This window comes from Stigmatopora argus, chromosome 8, assembly GCF_051989625.1.
Source record: "Stigmatopora argus isolate UIUO_Sarg chromosome 8, RoL_Sarg_1.0, whole genome shotgun sequence".
In the NCBI taxonomy this organism is placed as follows: Eukaryota; Metazoa; Chordata; class Actinopteri; order Syngnathiformes; family Syngnathidae; genus Stigmatopora; species Stigmatopora argus.
In genome coordinates this window covers 9,495,531-9,510,715 of record NC_135394.1, presented here as the reverse complement: position 1 = coordinate 9,510,715, position 15,185 = coordinate 9,495,531, and the positions used below count along the sequence as shown (strand labels likewise).

Sequence of the window (15,185 nt, the reverse complement as noted above, 5' to 3'; positions counted from 1 at the left end):
AACTACAATAACCAAAGCTCTTCGGGCCGTGCGTGTGACGTAATAACGCAAACCCGTCGACTCCCAGATTTTAAAAATTGCTCGCGAAACTAGGAGTATTTATTATTAACAGTTTTTTTTGTTCCGCTGATGTAGTTTTCTTCGTATATATAATTTATATCTATTTAGAATAGTGTCGTGCTTTTATATTTGTTATCATTGCGTTAATTTACTACTTCAAGGCACTGTTTGCTAAACCAAATTCGCCATCAAAATGTCTTTTAATCGGTTTTAATATCAGCCATATTCTCTGCTCAAATGTTCTAATCCCCCATGCAAATGTCACAGCAGTTAACGAGGCTGTTACCTAGGTAAATGAGCAAGGTTACATGTTGTCCGATTGTTTTTTGTAAACACGGCTAACTTTAGCGGTGCGTTATTTGCTCGTAGTTCAAATGCAAGATGAGCTGGGACCGACAGCTAAAATCCATCCTCTCTGATGCAGATAACAGCGTGGCTAACATCAGGGTAAATGCAATACATTACCATCCTTCCCACACCTTCAAATATACTATTATATATAAATCTTTTTGGTATGGTATGGTCTTGGTAATGGTAGCTATGTGAGTGTGCTCAGTCAGGCATGGACAATTAGAAACTGGTGATCCTTAGGTTTACTGTACGTACATACATTTTTAAATTGTTCTACTGTGTGTCCCTCAGGGGAGGCTGTCCTTATTGGGTAACTCCAATCTAAGGGAAGAAGGTGGGTACCGTCCGTAACAATAGAGCAGTGTAGTCCTGATTTGTGAGTTGCTGTTGAATGAGTGTTTCCTTCTCTTCAGACTTAATTCCTTACAAGAGAAAGATTCCTTTTACAGGCTTTGAACGACGCAGCTTTGGCTTTCCTTCACCCGGTGGATGGCGGATGCCTCCTGTCAGTCCCGGAGTTCAGTGGGCAGATCTAGCTTCAATCCAGTCTCAGCTTCACACGCAGAACCAGGTGAATGTGGGAGATGGATTGTAGACGTATAGTTTCTCTCTATAGGTTAGGAGTACGCAAAATCTAAATACCTTTCATTAGATTATGGCCAAAAAATAATTGTTACTGTACTATATTCATTCATTCATTCATTTTCTGTAGCAAATATCTTCCTCACAGGGGGTGCTGGAGCCTATCCCAGCTGACTTCTGGCAGGGGACACCCAGAATTGGTGGCCAGCCAATCACAGGGCACAATGAAACTGACAACCATTCAGGCTCACACTCACATTAGGGGCAATTTAGAGTGTTCAACCAGGCTATGCTGTCTGTTTTGGGGATGTGGGAGGAAAACGGAGCACCGGGAGAAAACCTACGCAAGCCCTTAGAGAACATGTAAACTCCACACAAAGTTTTTACGATTTAAGTTAATGTTTTGTGTTTGTTTTTTAACTAGAAAACTATTGAGATGGTTACGACTGTACAATTTTCTAAAGTACTTTTTGAAGTTTATTTCCTTTTTCCAGATTCTCACTTGAACTCCAAACTGGTTTATTAGTAGTTAATCATTACCATGTCATTCCTCGCAGTGACATAATTCCACAATTCCTTTTTTACAAAAAGGTGATCGAGTCACTTACCAAGAAACTGGCCGACATAGAACGGGAAAAACACTCGCAGCAATTTCTAATTCAGACGCTGCAAGGTAAAAATCTAAATTCCGTTGGACGCGAGCATCGGAAAGATCATAAATAGTCAACGCATATTTTATATCTTTCAGCGGAGGTGGACCATTTGCGCGAATGCATAAGAGTGAGGAGAACTGAGGGCTTGACAGAAGATTCCTCTGCAGAGATGTCTGTAAAAAGAAAAAAAATCCAATCGATCAAAGGGAGTTTTGCAAAAAAAATTAATATATTTACCGTCTTTTTATAGTCGGAACTCCAAGGTTTGCCGAGCAGAGCTGGAACACCTGAACATCGAATTGGACCACCTGAAAATGCGTCTGGGTGAGTTATATGAAATATAATGGACTGTGCACTTCCTTAGTTGGCCTTCATGGGAAAATAGCAGGCCTTGTCCAAAAGATTATAATGTCCTCTTGCCATCTTTTTTTCAACCAAAATAATTGATCTGCGGGACAAGTGAGGCAAGAGGAAGCCATGATGCACCAGGATAAAGAAGCCAGAGAGGGCCGACGACGGTGCCAGCATAGCTGTGAGGTGCGTTCCTTTCTTCAGTTGAACAGAAATAATTGTTTTTATTTAAATGAGATTTTTTAAATGGCCCCTCGTATGCTAAAAATAATATTTTTGGGGCTGGGGCAGATGTTCCAGCAGCTGACCAATGGCTTCAAAGCTCACAATGCAGGTCTGGCCAACAGCGCTTTTGAGTATACACAAAAGGAAGTCCGCCACATAAGGTATGTTTTTCGAGTAGTGGATGTTTGTGTTGTGTTGTGATTCATCTCTTTGCAAATCTTGATCTCACATCAGTGCTGCAGTCTCAGCACTGGAAGGTGACGTCAAGCGTCTGAGGGAACGCCGAGCAAGTAAGTTGAAAATTCCTATTTAAAGCCTGTGGTTTTTTTTGAGTCACTTTATTGTTGTTTTTCTTAATTTTCCTGTTCTTGGTCGAATGCAACTAAAATAGCTACTCCAAAATTTGATTGTTGTTCTAGTCTAGGGGTTTCATCAGTCCATGGAGCAAGATTTTTTGTCAAAGATCTGAATAATTGTTTGCCGACTTGTTATGTATATCATTTACTCCAATTGACCAAAAGATGACAGTACTGTGTCACATCTAGTCTGAGTGCCGGGTTTCTATTGTTCATTTTGACTTGGATGTGTTTATAACTATATTGCAATATCATCACCTGCAGACATATTTTCTGGCTGTCGACCATAATTTGTTTGACAAACACTTGTTCCAGGTGGTCCGCGCAAAGTCAAAGCTGGGAAGGCTAGGCTGGATTTGGACTCGGACGAATTTAGCCCGACTGCGAGCCTGGCTGAAATCAGCTCGGATGATCTTTCATTTCTCGATGACTTAAGTGAGTGAAACAATGATGTCCTGCATAGATTAGAGTAGTTTATAATTGCCTGTAAAGGCCACAAGTGGGCAGCAAAACATCAATTCTCTTTTAGACTTCCTTGGGGGGATAGGGGTTCTTATTTACTAGCCAGTAACTCAGTGGCTGCCATTTATGGTTCTGGATGACCCAATCCAATCCCAGTGATCATCTGGCGCCATCCATTCTTACATGAGAACTGGAGGTTTATCATGGTCTATGGCAAGCAATGAATTAAATTTGATTTTTGTTGAAACATTTGAATACATTGTAACTTTAATTATACATAAAAATAATGACTAATAGTTCAATATAACTGAGACATTGCATCCACATATGTGGACATTACATTTCCTGTCATGTAGGCAATGTGTTAATATCATGGCCTCCATGACCCAATATGTGCATATTTCTGTGGTTTTACGTTGTTGTTTTCAGTACATAACAAATAAAATGTTAAAGGACACTTGTTTTACAGTGTTATGTGGCTCGTATGTTGAATTTGTAGATTACCCCCTTAGTCACCTTGCCAATTGCTGTATTGTTAATTAGTAATTAGATTGCTATGGTTGTTATGCACATGGTCTTACTGTAACACAACATCCCAGGGGAGACATCAAATCTTCCCAGAGTAGTTCAGGCTGATTGTTTATACACACGCACACACACTCACACACACACACACACACAGATAAACAAACAACACCAGGCTAATAGTGTTTCTGGGAAAATACTCTGTGTTCCATCGTAATCCCAAATGTGGAAAAAAACAAAGTAACACGCATATTAGCGCATTAATGACTTCCTGTGCTCCTCCGCCAGCTCTCGAACATCACTCCAGAGTCCATCGTGATCATCGAGACAGGGAGGACGATGACGTGGATGACATCTTGAATGATATCGACGATGACGTGAATCTGGATTTAGCATCTGATCTGAGTCTGGCAGACCTCTGATCTTTTTTATGTGAGGTCAGGGATTGGATTGACGACATGGGGATCAGTTTTTGGCATGTTAAGTGTTAGGGGACTGGGCAATGTTTCCCAGGCTGATAAACATCAGGATGCTGTCGGCCAACAGTCTTTATGTGGCGCATGCTTAATTTGTGGTAGGAGTACATCAATTAACTGATCTAGATTGATATATGGATTTTTTTTAACTACAATCCAATGAAAATAAATCAAAACACAAAATTGTCATCTTTAGATATGTAGTTTTTGTTCAATAGAATGTTTTTTATGCAAATGTCTGAAAGGTTTTATTGTCAAAAGTGTCAAAAACAAATGTTTTTACTGATACTGATTTCATCCTCATTTTCAATGTTTTAATGTATTTCTGCGCAATATGTAAACAAACCCGTTTAAGCTGGTAAAAAAAAACATGATTAAAAGTCCCTTTTTGTTTGCCTTATTTTTGACACCTAGCTTCCTTAAGCAAAATCAGCCCGTCCAATTTAAGAAGTGCAAATATCAACGTAGATAATTTGATAATCTATCACATATCACCAAATAACATTATTGACAATACTGATTTTCACCTGTGTGGTTGGTCGCCACAATAAAAAAAGAAAACAGAGATGCACTTGAAATACCTTTTTATTGGTCACAATAACAAGTCCATAATCCACATTGACCAGCAAAGCTTCACAAAGCAACGATGATGCGTTTGACACTTCAATCGCTAAACACAAGTGCATCATTTTTTTAAGTGTGGATTTATCTCAAAGGGGAATGCATTTTGGGGAGTTGTCATAACTTACACACCCAACAACAATACTGTTCACAGTAGAAACACTATAAAGGCCACTAAACCAAATGAATGTTGAAAAGGCACCCTCACGTGGACGTCGCTTGGGGGTTAAAGCACCACTCACAATACTGTATTTGAAACACACTGGAATCTTCATCCAGCACACTCCCTCAATCAAATCGGCGTATCATCATGTTAGTGAAGGGCAAAATGCTCCATGCAGCTCTTGTATTTACAGTGCACATTTGCCCTATGTTCTGACCCACGTTTGCATTAAATCAAACCCCAACGCACACTAATCTAAAACACAAACACTGAAAAACATTCACACAGTGGCGGGCCGTCAGGGCCTTCAAGGCCTTCTCTGCTGGCCTAAGAAATATCTGAATCATATTATATTTTGTCCATCAATACTTATTCCAAATGGTCTGTTAGCTTCCTTTCATTGCTTTTCCCCCTGGTTGCACTGCTTCCAGATGTGTGTTTTCATATTGAATCATTTAACCAATCACATTTCAGCCATTATTTGTTGCCAGATCAGATCTGCCTCAAAGCCTGCACAATCAGTTCTTGCGGGCTCTGCTGCATTAAACTAAACCCCACAATGATTTTTCATAGGCGTTAGCATTTTGCTGGCTGGGACGTGTCATTGCTTTCACAAACTATGATTGGCTAGTAGGCGGGCCAAAGCAGTACCGAGGCAGCCGAGATCGCTTTTTACCGGGGAAATGATACTGCGGGCCCGGTTCTGATGTCTAAAAAGCTCCAGTATTTGTATTTAATCAATAAATGCTGTTTTCGGCTGGATTTTACCCCATTTTCGGGCAATGTTTGCCCGTATGCCATTGACGTTCATCGCTGTCTTTTCCAGGGAAAATCACCCCCTGGCCTGGTTTTAATGTCTGAAAAGCTCCAGTATTTGTATTTAATCATGAAATGCTGCTAGGAAGTGGATTTTACCCCATTTTTGTGCATTAATTTATTGATTATTTTTTATGTGTCGCAGCTGTAGCTGCAGTAGAGGTTTTATAGCCATAAAATAGTTTTTGAGGGTTGGATTGATACGTTGAAGGCGCTACCAGAAAATGCACCGCCCGCCACTGCATTCACACAAATAATTTTCCTCAATACCAAACACGGAATAAAAATAAAGTGCAACCTCATTAAAAGTATATTCAGACCATTTTGGTCAGTTCTCCTCTAGGGCATGTGAATGATCCAAAAAGCCTTTACTAACAAGATTGCTGCAGATTGGTAGAGGAGGTCCTTCTTTGTACTAAAAAAAAGACTTGAAATTGCTTTGGGCATTATGTTGCCATCTGCAAATAATGTTCAATACTTTTTCCCATGAAAGGTTTACTTAGTAACTGGGTGCCAGTGGGGGAAATGCGGTGAACGCGCTAAAGAATGAACTGTGCGTATGAAGATGAAAAACATTTTCCACAGAACCTGACAAGGGTGGCGCCAAAAGCCGCCATCAGACCTGGATAAAATAGTCACGACCCACATTACCATTGCATGTGGCTTCACAAAACGTGAATTCTTCAGGAGCAAGACTAAGAAGAATTCATTGGCTACCTTTGACTATGATTCGCAGCCAGCTCCTCCCAGTTCAAATGGATTGGACGTCTATCGCAGTCAATGGTAGCCAGTGTGTTAAATCATGGTAAATATTACCCTTAATAAAACAAGGCTTTTGAAAGGGGAGTCATTGTTTGGTTTTGCATCCAGAATCAGTAGCTGTACATGGACAAAGGTGTTTCTTCCATCATGTCATCCTGTGAAAGAAGAAAAAAAAACACCAAAGATAATTAATACACCATCATAGAAATCGTTAAAGAGAATATTTCAATTCCGGATGAAAAGGAAAACATTAATAAGAGGTTTGGACAGTTTTTAGGTCAACAATGTTTCAGAATGATTAGGTGTCTATCAAAATAGTTTGATTTATTTAATAAGGGGCAGCACATATTAATGAACATATTCATATTCATGTTAATGGACATATATATGTAAATATGTAAGATTGTAGCCAAGGTCTAATCTTGTACAAAGGTTCAAAAAATGAGATGAGCTTATGTGGGTTTTTTTTATATCTGACTGTGATTGGTTAATTGGATAATCAATCATAATTAGTTTCCGGTGCCTGCCCTGCAAATTTATTATTATTTGTTTTTCTATTGTTGACTATTTTAAAAATAGTTTCACCTTTAAATACATGCATGGAAAACTTTGCGTACCAAGTTCTTGGCTTTCAGATAAACAGATTTTTCCTAATTTGCTAGCATTTACTTGAATCTTGAAAAAATCTTGCTCACCATGGGCAAATCCTGCAGCCTGCGGAACTCCGGCCTGTTATCTCGTCGTCGCAGTTTGAGGAAGAGGAGCAGGACGATGACGACGGCGCTGACGACAAAGGCCGACACCAAGCCGGCCAGCAGCGGATCCAGCCTCGGGGATTCGTGCACTTGGACGGCTGGAGTCGGGAACGCAAAGGTACACGTTAGAGATTTTCACTCATAGCTGCCATCAATAAAGGCTGTGAGCCAGTTACTGCATTAGGAGTGAATTAAATCCGATTAGCAAATGCACGGCCCGCCACATCTATCTAAGCACGTTGCTATGAAGCACTGTTTTGCCAACTCAACTGTTTTCACATCATCAAGTCAAAACAACCACAGAGGAAGGAGCTCGGCTGGGATCATGGAAAAAGGGAGCGTGCCAAACTTGGACTAATATAACCACAATGCCACAGAAGCGGGAATGATGAGATTTTTTTTTTTTCATTTTCGTCCTAGAAAACTCTGCTAGGCAGTTGGGGAAAGATGAAATGAATAGCGTGGCACGCTCCCACAACGACTACAGAACGGCACTGCGGGTGTCTAAATAATTGAACGGGGCAGATAAAGGAACACGAGTCCCATGACTGTCTCTAAAACAGAGGGACCACTGTGGACGGAATGGTGGTGACGGCACTTGTGTGGAGAAGAAGCAGAAAAGAGCTGGCTTGTGTCTAAGCAAACAAAAGAGCAGTGTGTTTTTTGTTGTTGTTCTTTGGCCAGTTTAGACTCTGTCATCATCCAAACAGTGAAATGCCCAGGACATGTTTAGAAAGCATTTAGTGGCTATTATGGATTTTGGGGTAAGTGGGGTAGTACCAATTCCAGATGACTTTTGAGGGAAGCAGGGTGGACTCGGGACTGGATTTCGGTCACTTGTAAGGAACATTATGTACAGTAGAATTTCAACTTAAGCAGTGAATGTGGGAAATTCGGGTTGCGTCACTAGCAAAGGAACGGAAGTCAGTTGTAACTCAAGGACTCCCTGTATCAAACGTAACACCACAGGCGTCAAAGTGACGCAGATCAAGCCTGTCACATCATTTTGTGCAGCCCACCAAAGTAAAGCAAGTGTTCCGAGTTTATGTTCATGTCAAAATTCAAATTAAGATGACAGATGTAAAGATATTTTTTACTATTGTTCCCTTTTTTTTAAATACACTTTTTTAAATCCCAAAACTGTCATGTTTTCCCCAGTATGTTTTTAGTAAAAGAAAACACTTTTTAAGACAAAAAACACTATTATTTTTGCTTTTGTTTTTTTTACATGAATAAAAAATAATATATTTAATGTTTTTTCTAAGAAAAAATAATAATAAACCTTTTTAAATCTAAAGAAAAAACTTTTTTCAGTCCAAAAATGTTTTTAAAATTCTCGAATTAAAAAAATACCTCTCCTTTCCCCATTTATTTTTCAATGGAAATAAATAAATAGATTTAAAAATAAAATATTTAGTTCTTTTAATTAACAAAAAGGAATATTTAATGTTTCCCCCCATTTTTTTTTATTAAACGGTTTTAAACTATAACCATAACATGTGGCCATCAACAAAAAAATTGTTTGGCACCTCTGCTTTACATTCTGTGGTAATATAAATTGTTCAGAAATATTAATAAATTCGTGAATATTACAACTCAGGGAAATAGTCATTAACAACAACAGCCAATAATTATTACCATTCATACTTGATAACATATGTACTCACTTTCACCATTCACGTTGAGCTGCGACGGGGTGTCGGGGTGCAGTTTGGTCTTCATGGAGGTGTGGGTCTGAAGGGCAATGGTGGTCAGAGGGGGGGCCTTGCTTCTGGTTTCCTGCGTCGACGGTACACTTGTCGTTGTTGTCTGAGAAGTTGTTGAAGTGGTTGTTGTGGTGGTTGTTGAGGGGCTTGTGGCTGGGATGGTCGTTGTAGATTGCTGAGTTGTTGTGGGCGATGTACCCAATGTGGTGAGGGCCAAAATGGAAGACGTAGAAGGATGCGGTTCAATGGTTGTTGTATTGCTCGACAGCGTGGAGGAGGCAGAAAATGGCTCGTGTGCAGATGGGTTCTCGTGGGTTATGTTCAAGTGGCTGTGAGATGTTGTGTTGGGGGTTTGAGTGGAAAGAGTGGTCGGCACAGAAGGTTTCCATGTCGTATCGTCTGTCAGGTTTGTGGCCTTTTGGGGGTTGGATGACGCTGATGTGGGCTCCATCTTTGTCGCTAATGAACGAGAATTGTGTTATCTCCATTGGAAAAAAAATCATACATAGCAGTATTTTTCGCTGCTCTGCATTTTCCACCTTTTATTACTGCTGTATTACAATATTGTTTAATTTCCTTTTACCCTTTCAAAATAGAACACTCATTACCCCTATATCACCAGAAAATGGTAGGAAGTATTTTAGATCAACCTTTGTGGAAATGAACAATTATTCAGCTATTTGAGTCAGGCGCTAAACAAGGCAGCAAAATCAAAAAGAAGTGAAGGTGGTGCTATCTGCAAAGCCAGGTAGTGCTGAGTTGTGAAACCAAACTGTCCAATATAACCTTCAAGTGCCTCGGAATGTGGTGTGTGAATGTGTGTGTGTGTGTGTGTGTGTTTGTGTATCTGTGTGCGTTCCTTCCAACCATCACCGCTTTTCTCACTTGAAAGTGAAGTCTCACACAGCCTAGCTGTAGAATTATTTGAATCATTTCACGCCCTCCTTACTTTTTCATTCACTGGGAGTGGCAATAAACAGTTTAATGCATTTTCACCATCTGATATCAAACTGTGCAATTCATCCACAGGTAATTTGTTCTTCGTTTTTTTTTAAGTGAAGCACTGTGAAAAATTTCTAGATAATCTCAACTCATCTCTCATTTTCTGAACCGCTTTATCCTCACTAGGGTCGCGGGGGGTGCTGGAGCCTATCCCAGCTGACTTCGGGCCAGAGGCAGGGACACCCTGAACCGGTGGCGATCGCAGGGCACAAGGAGATGGACGACCATTCACGCTCACACCCATACTTAGGGGCAATTTAGAGTGTCCAATCAGCCTACCATGCATGTCTTTGGAATGTGGGAGGAAAAAAACTAGATAATTGCATATATATATATCAAGAGAACCCTCACTATATCATAGTAGCTTTTGGTTCTTGTTCCGTTCGTAACTTGGTCTCGGCCTGCCCTACGTCGGTTGCTCTTTATCAACTGGCACTTCATCAGCTTATCCGTCAGCATCCTTGACAGTCGACGACAAATATAGCCCGGCTAATGACTTCCTGTGGTGCACGGTGTCCATAAATCTCCACACTTACCGTTCCCTCCGCTCGGTCGTGCCGTCGCATTGTTCATATGCCCGTGCGTCGTTGTACTTTCACCAGGCAAAGGATTGGTGTTGGAGCTTTTTGGGGCATCGCTGGGTAGATGAGTGTTCAAAACCACATCCCGTTCTGGTGCTGGTGGCGTCGTGTGATCGTTACCTAATGTGAAGCAAATCACAACAAGGTGGCTTAATGGTTATTTTGGTATTGAGGACGATGGGTTTGTTACAATGAAACCAAAAAAAATCCGAATGACAAGGTTGTGTTTCATGTCAATTTACATTTACATTTCAGCTACAACTATACTATGAATCCACTTGTTATGACCCAGTCACCATCGCTATGACAATATGACATATTATCAGCGACCAACCACGATGTCCCTCAATGCTTTAATTTGCTAATTGAGCAAACACAGCTTCCTCTCTCTATTGCTCTTGATTAGTTTAAGAAGTTTCGGCCTCCTCAATTTCTCTTTGAGGAAAACCAGAACACTCATTTAAGCTAATGTCATTAACGCTGGCCAGCTCGTTAACATGGTGCCTTTTATTACCTTCTCAATCAGTCAAACACATGCTCACAGTTCAAGTTATGCTTCATTTTGAGGAAGATTCTCTATAAGTTCTTCATGCTGTTACTTAGTAATGTTTAGCCTCAGTGATTATTACTTCTATTAAGTATAAGCTACTACTACAACTACTACTACTACTACTACTACTACTACTACTACTACTACTACTACTACTACTACTCCTACTACTACTACTACTACTACTACTACTACTGATGCTGCTACTACTACTACTAATACTACTACTACTACCACTACTCGTATTACTACTACTACCACTACTCGTATAACTACTACTACCACTACTCGTATAACTACTACTACCACTACTCGTATAACTACTACTACCACTACTCGTATAACTACTACTACCACCACTACTCGTATAACTACTACTACCACCACTACTCGTATAACTACTACTACCACTACTCGTATAACTACTACTACCACTACTCGTATAACTACTACTACCACTACTCGTATAACTACTACTACCACTACTCGTATAACTACTACTACCACTACTCGTATAACTACTACTACCACCACTACTCGTATAACTACTACTACCACCACTACTCGTATAACTACTACTACCACCACTACTCGTATAACTACTACTACCACCACTACTCGTATAACTACTACTACCACCACTACTCGTATAACTACTACTACCACTACTCCTATAACTACTACTACCACTACTACGACTACTACCACCACTACCACTACTACTACTACTAGTGATTTATTAGTTATAGTTTGCAGATTAAATGCCATTAAAAATGTTACATTTAATTATGTAATGTTTTTAATTTAATTTTAGGATTGTCTGTTGTAGAGCTTTGGAGCCATAAACTTTGTGCAGTCATAACTAAGTAAATTGACAACGTTATTATACCCACCTCTGGTAAACATTCACGTAAATAGACGAACATAGCAGCTGCATAATGCCGGACTTGTTCAGGAACCTGACTCTGATACGCCTTGACTTTTGAGTTTTTGTATATCTTAAGCCCCGTGCATGTGTACAAAGTGGGGTCATACGGTACAGAGAATCTCTGTTTCCGACATGAGGCAAATTGGAGTTGGTGTACATGAGATTCAACATGTAGAAACCTGCTCCTGCAATCCCCAAAACTGGAAGTTTTATCCTACTGTTTTTACTACCTTAGTTACATTTCATAGTATATATGTCCTTGCGTTTCATTATTATTTTATTAACATTCTTAACTCATTTACTCGCATTGTTGACGATAGATGTCCAATTGTTTTCAAGTGGTGAGGAGGGTTGGCATGGAATGATTACTTGATGGTTAGAAATGACAACCGACGCACATTTCTATAAATCTTAATCCTCCACTGTTTTTAAAAAAAAAAAAATGTTTTTTTTGGGGGGGGGGGGGGGGGGGGGACATGCGAGCATATTGTATTTGAATAGATCTGCTCTGACATTCTTTCAGGGCCTTTTCCCAGTGCACTTATTGCAGGTGTTCACTGCCAACTGAATGACCTCAAACTGCCTCTAGTCTGTTATTTTCTCTTCCATTCCAATATTTCGCCCTGTAATAAATGTTAGGATACTCACTAGAACCTTATTGTCAACTCTATAAAAAAATAACATGAATTCTGAATTGAGTTATCTGATAATGGAGTAAATAATGGTTAAAGACTAAAAAAATATGACTGCTTATAGGCGCAGGTCTTTTGTGATGTCATTTATACCCATGGACATACACACTGATAGACTCGAGTACTGTGATAATAAGTATTGAGAAAAAAGGGCAGAACTTATGCTAATTTGATTGGCTAAATTAGCACTGACAGAAACAAAATGTCTGCCCGCAATAAAAGTAGCTACTTTGTGGAAATATTGGCTTCATTTAGGTTTTTATTCACGATAACACAACAGAAAAAAATCTTTTTTTCCGCTGGAATGCGCATGATTAAGGAAGGTGTTGTTGTTCCTTTTGGGCTAAACAATGATAAAACACACAACCTTTAGATATATATATTTTTTTTTTTTAAAGCAGCGTGTTTGAAATGTGATGAGCCTTAATTAACAGCAATCTCTGCATGCACTGTAGTCTTGCAATAACTTGATGAAGTGCTTTCTGACATTTTTGGACCTTCTTTAGCTCATTATCATCAAATAACAGCCAACGTCTCAAAGGCAGAGGCTACATAGACAACAGAGGACCAGCACACACCCTACAAGACTGCAGGGGCCCAATTATGTGTGAAGACGTTGGTGCTAGGTGTCATTATTGCACTGCTGAGCGCTTCCCTTGTCCATTGACAGCTAGTAAACGGGGTCTTTAATCCCAGAATTGAGGAACTAAAGGGGCTAAAAGGGGAAGTATACATCAAGTGTGAACATACAGGCTCAGTGTGCTGCTGAAAGAGGAAGAGGAGGGGGGAAATGTGTGAAATTAATGGCACTTCACTAGACTTTTTTGCAACCGTTGATGGTGATGGACGTTCAATCCATTTTAATGGTAGAATAATTGCTGCTTAAAATGGATTAGACCCACTTATTACTATGTCACTGAGACTGAATGAGTTAAATTAGGAACTCAATGTTGGGATTTTGTTTGTTTTGTTTTTTCTCAACTGCTACCAAAAGAGTTAACTCCTTCAGTGCCTTTGACATTGATCGACGATAGATGATTAAATGAATTGATAGATGATGAATGGTTTAGACTTAAGAGACATTGTTGACCTAAGAATTGTCCAATAACCTTATTTAGCCTTTTAAAAATAAAATATTTCATATTAATACCTTATTAATATTATTAGTATTTTGTTATTATCATTATTATTATTATAAATATTTTAATATTCTTTAGTTCTTATTTGTATAGATACATAAAGGAAAAAAGAAAAAGTATATATTCTCTTTAACTTATTTTTATATTGTATTTATTATTTTTTAAAGGGAAAAACATAGGTTTATTATGTTGATGAATTAAAAGTATTATTGTTATTTCATTTTTATTTTTGTTTTAAAGGAGAAACACCATCAAGCCACCCGAAGGTGCAGTGTACTACTGTATTTCCAGAAAATAGATTGCATGTTCATATTATTTTATTTTTTTAATCCTTTCTGATGACTCATACAGTATTTTGTATTTTACAGGCAGAGAACGTTTACTCATTTTAGTTTGTCCAACATTACCAGGGTTTCACTAGTCTTAAAGAGATAAATAGAGTATTTTCTTGCTATACCTTACGTAAAATACACGACTATAATGCCCCAATATTGCAGTACAACTGATAGAAGTAAACCCATTCATTTTATATACTCTGCGATATGATCAAGTTTGGAGTAAATAATACTCATCCAACAAAAATAGCACAAATTGACGCATACCGTGATCAGCAGATCCCACGTGAATCAGCATCAAGCCACCAAGGTAAATAAATATTCTAGCCTCCATCATTTCTGGCCTTTTTCCTCAAATTCTGTAATCCACAGAGGTGATCTGTCTCTTCTGCTACTGCGTGTTGTGTTCGTGGCTGAAACACTAGTCTCTCTCTCTATCTCTCTCTCACACACGCACACATACATACATACACGCACAAGCGAGTGCGCATGCGCACGCGCTTCTCTCGCTCTTTCGTTTACCAGAAACAGTGCCACGTGTTCCCAGTTCAAAAATAGCCCGCTGAGCTCACTGCTTTGGCTGTCACATGATAAAGGTCACACAATCCGTCTCTACAGTGTCAAATTAATCCTTTGAAAAGTCTAGAATGGTCTTTTTATCCTTTTTTAAATGTTGAATTCAAGTCATAGAATTGGCATATGTCGTCAAATCAATGATAGGGTAATGTGAGGGTGTAATGTCGCTGTCTGACCACCTCATGTCGCTGTTGTCCCTTGGTTAAAATTTGAATGTCAGTGCCGTTCTTCTGATACAGTGCGCATGCGTGATCCCTATATTGAACGTGTCAAATGTTGAAAGTCCACGCCTTTTCACACAAGTGTAGCAAAGAGCTATAATAAAAACAACATATGTAACTCATTGGATTAATTATAGCGAAATGTTATTATTCTAATGAAAAGTCAAATTTAGCTGTAAATTACATTGATTATTTATCTGTTCGTTTGTATGTTTGTTGTTGTTATTTGTGCACTTCCCCATTTATTTATGTTGTTGAGTACTTATATTGACTACTTATTAATTAATTATTTATTCG

The 15,185-nt window shown here is 39.1% G+C and overlaps 2 protein-coding genes across 3 annotated transcripts; one reads left to right on the top strand and one right to left on the bottom strand.

The window, feature by feature from the left end:
- The first annotated feature begins 27 nt into the window (after window positions 1-27).
- On the top strand, window positions 28-4,441 carry LOC144078908 (uncharacterized). Of its 2 annotated transcripts, none has more exons than XM_077607366.1 (12): window positions 28-350; window positions 430-507; window positions 703-745; window positions 861-982; window positions 1,585-1,666; window positions 1,742-1,817; window positions 1,897-1,970; window positions 2,107-2,183; window positions 2,289-2,383; window positions 2,457-2,512; window positions 2,894-3,013; window positions 3,854-4,441. In XM_077607366.1, the coding sequence occupies exons 2-12, from the start codon at window positions 442-444 to the stop codon at window positions 3,985-3,987; spliced, it is 945 nt and encodes a 314-aa protein (XP_077463492.1). In that variant the 5' UTR covers window positions 28-350; window positions 430-441; the 3' UTR covers window positions 3,988-4,441. The 2 variants fall into 2 exon arrangements, with proteins under 2 accessions (XP_077463492.1, XP_077463491.1); XM_077607365.1 differs by having other exon boundaries at window positions 825-982.
- A 167-nt stretch (window positions 4,442-4,608) lies between these two features.
- On the bottom strand, window positions 4,609-14,534 carry LOC144079326 (uncharacterized). Its single transcript, XM_077608007.1, has 5 exons — window positions 14,359-14,534; window positions 10,403-10,567; window positions 8,826-9,323; window positions 7,099-7,256; window positions 4,609-6,558 (listed from the first exon to the last, which is right to left on the bottom strand). The coding sequence occupies exons 1-5, from the start codon at window positions 14,426-14,428 to the stop codon at window positions 6,514-6,516; spliced, it is 936 nt and encodes a 311-aa protein (XP_077464133.1). The 5' UTR covers window positions 14,429-14,534; the 3' UTR covers window positions 4,609-6,513.
- Window positions 14,535-15,185: the final 651 nt, after the last annotated feature.

Excerpts from the sequence above, each read along its gene's own strand:
- LOC144079326 (XM_077608007.1), bottom strand. The coding sequence starts at position 14,428 with ATGATGGAGGCTAGAATATTTATTTACCTTGGTGGCTTGATGCTGATT. Across the intron at positions 9,324-10,402 it reads ACGACCGAGCGGAGGGAACG|CGACAAAGATGGAGCCCACA; the intron begins GTAAGTGTGGAG and ends CTCGTTCATTAG. Across the intron at positions 7,257-8,825 it reads GCTCAACGTGAATGGTGAAA|CCGTCCAAGTGCACGAATCC; the intron begins GTGAGTACATAT and ends TCCCGACTCCAG.
- LOC144078908 (XM_077607365.1), top strand. The coding sequence starts at position 442 with ATGAGCTGGGACCGACAGCTAAAATCCATCCTCTCTGATGCAGATAAC. Across the intron at positions 2,513-2,893 it reads TCTGAGGGAACGCCGAGCAA|GTGGTCCGCGCAAAGTCAAA; the intron begins GTAAGTTGAAAA and ends CACTTGTTCCAG. Across the intron at positions 3,014-3,853 it reads TTCATTTCTCGATGACTTAA|CTCTCGAACATCACTCCAGA; the intron begins GTGAGTGAAACA and ends CTCCTCCGCCAG.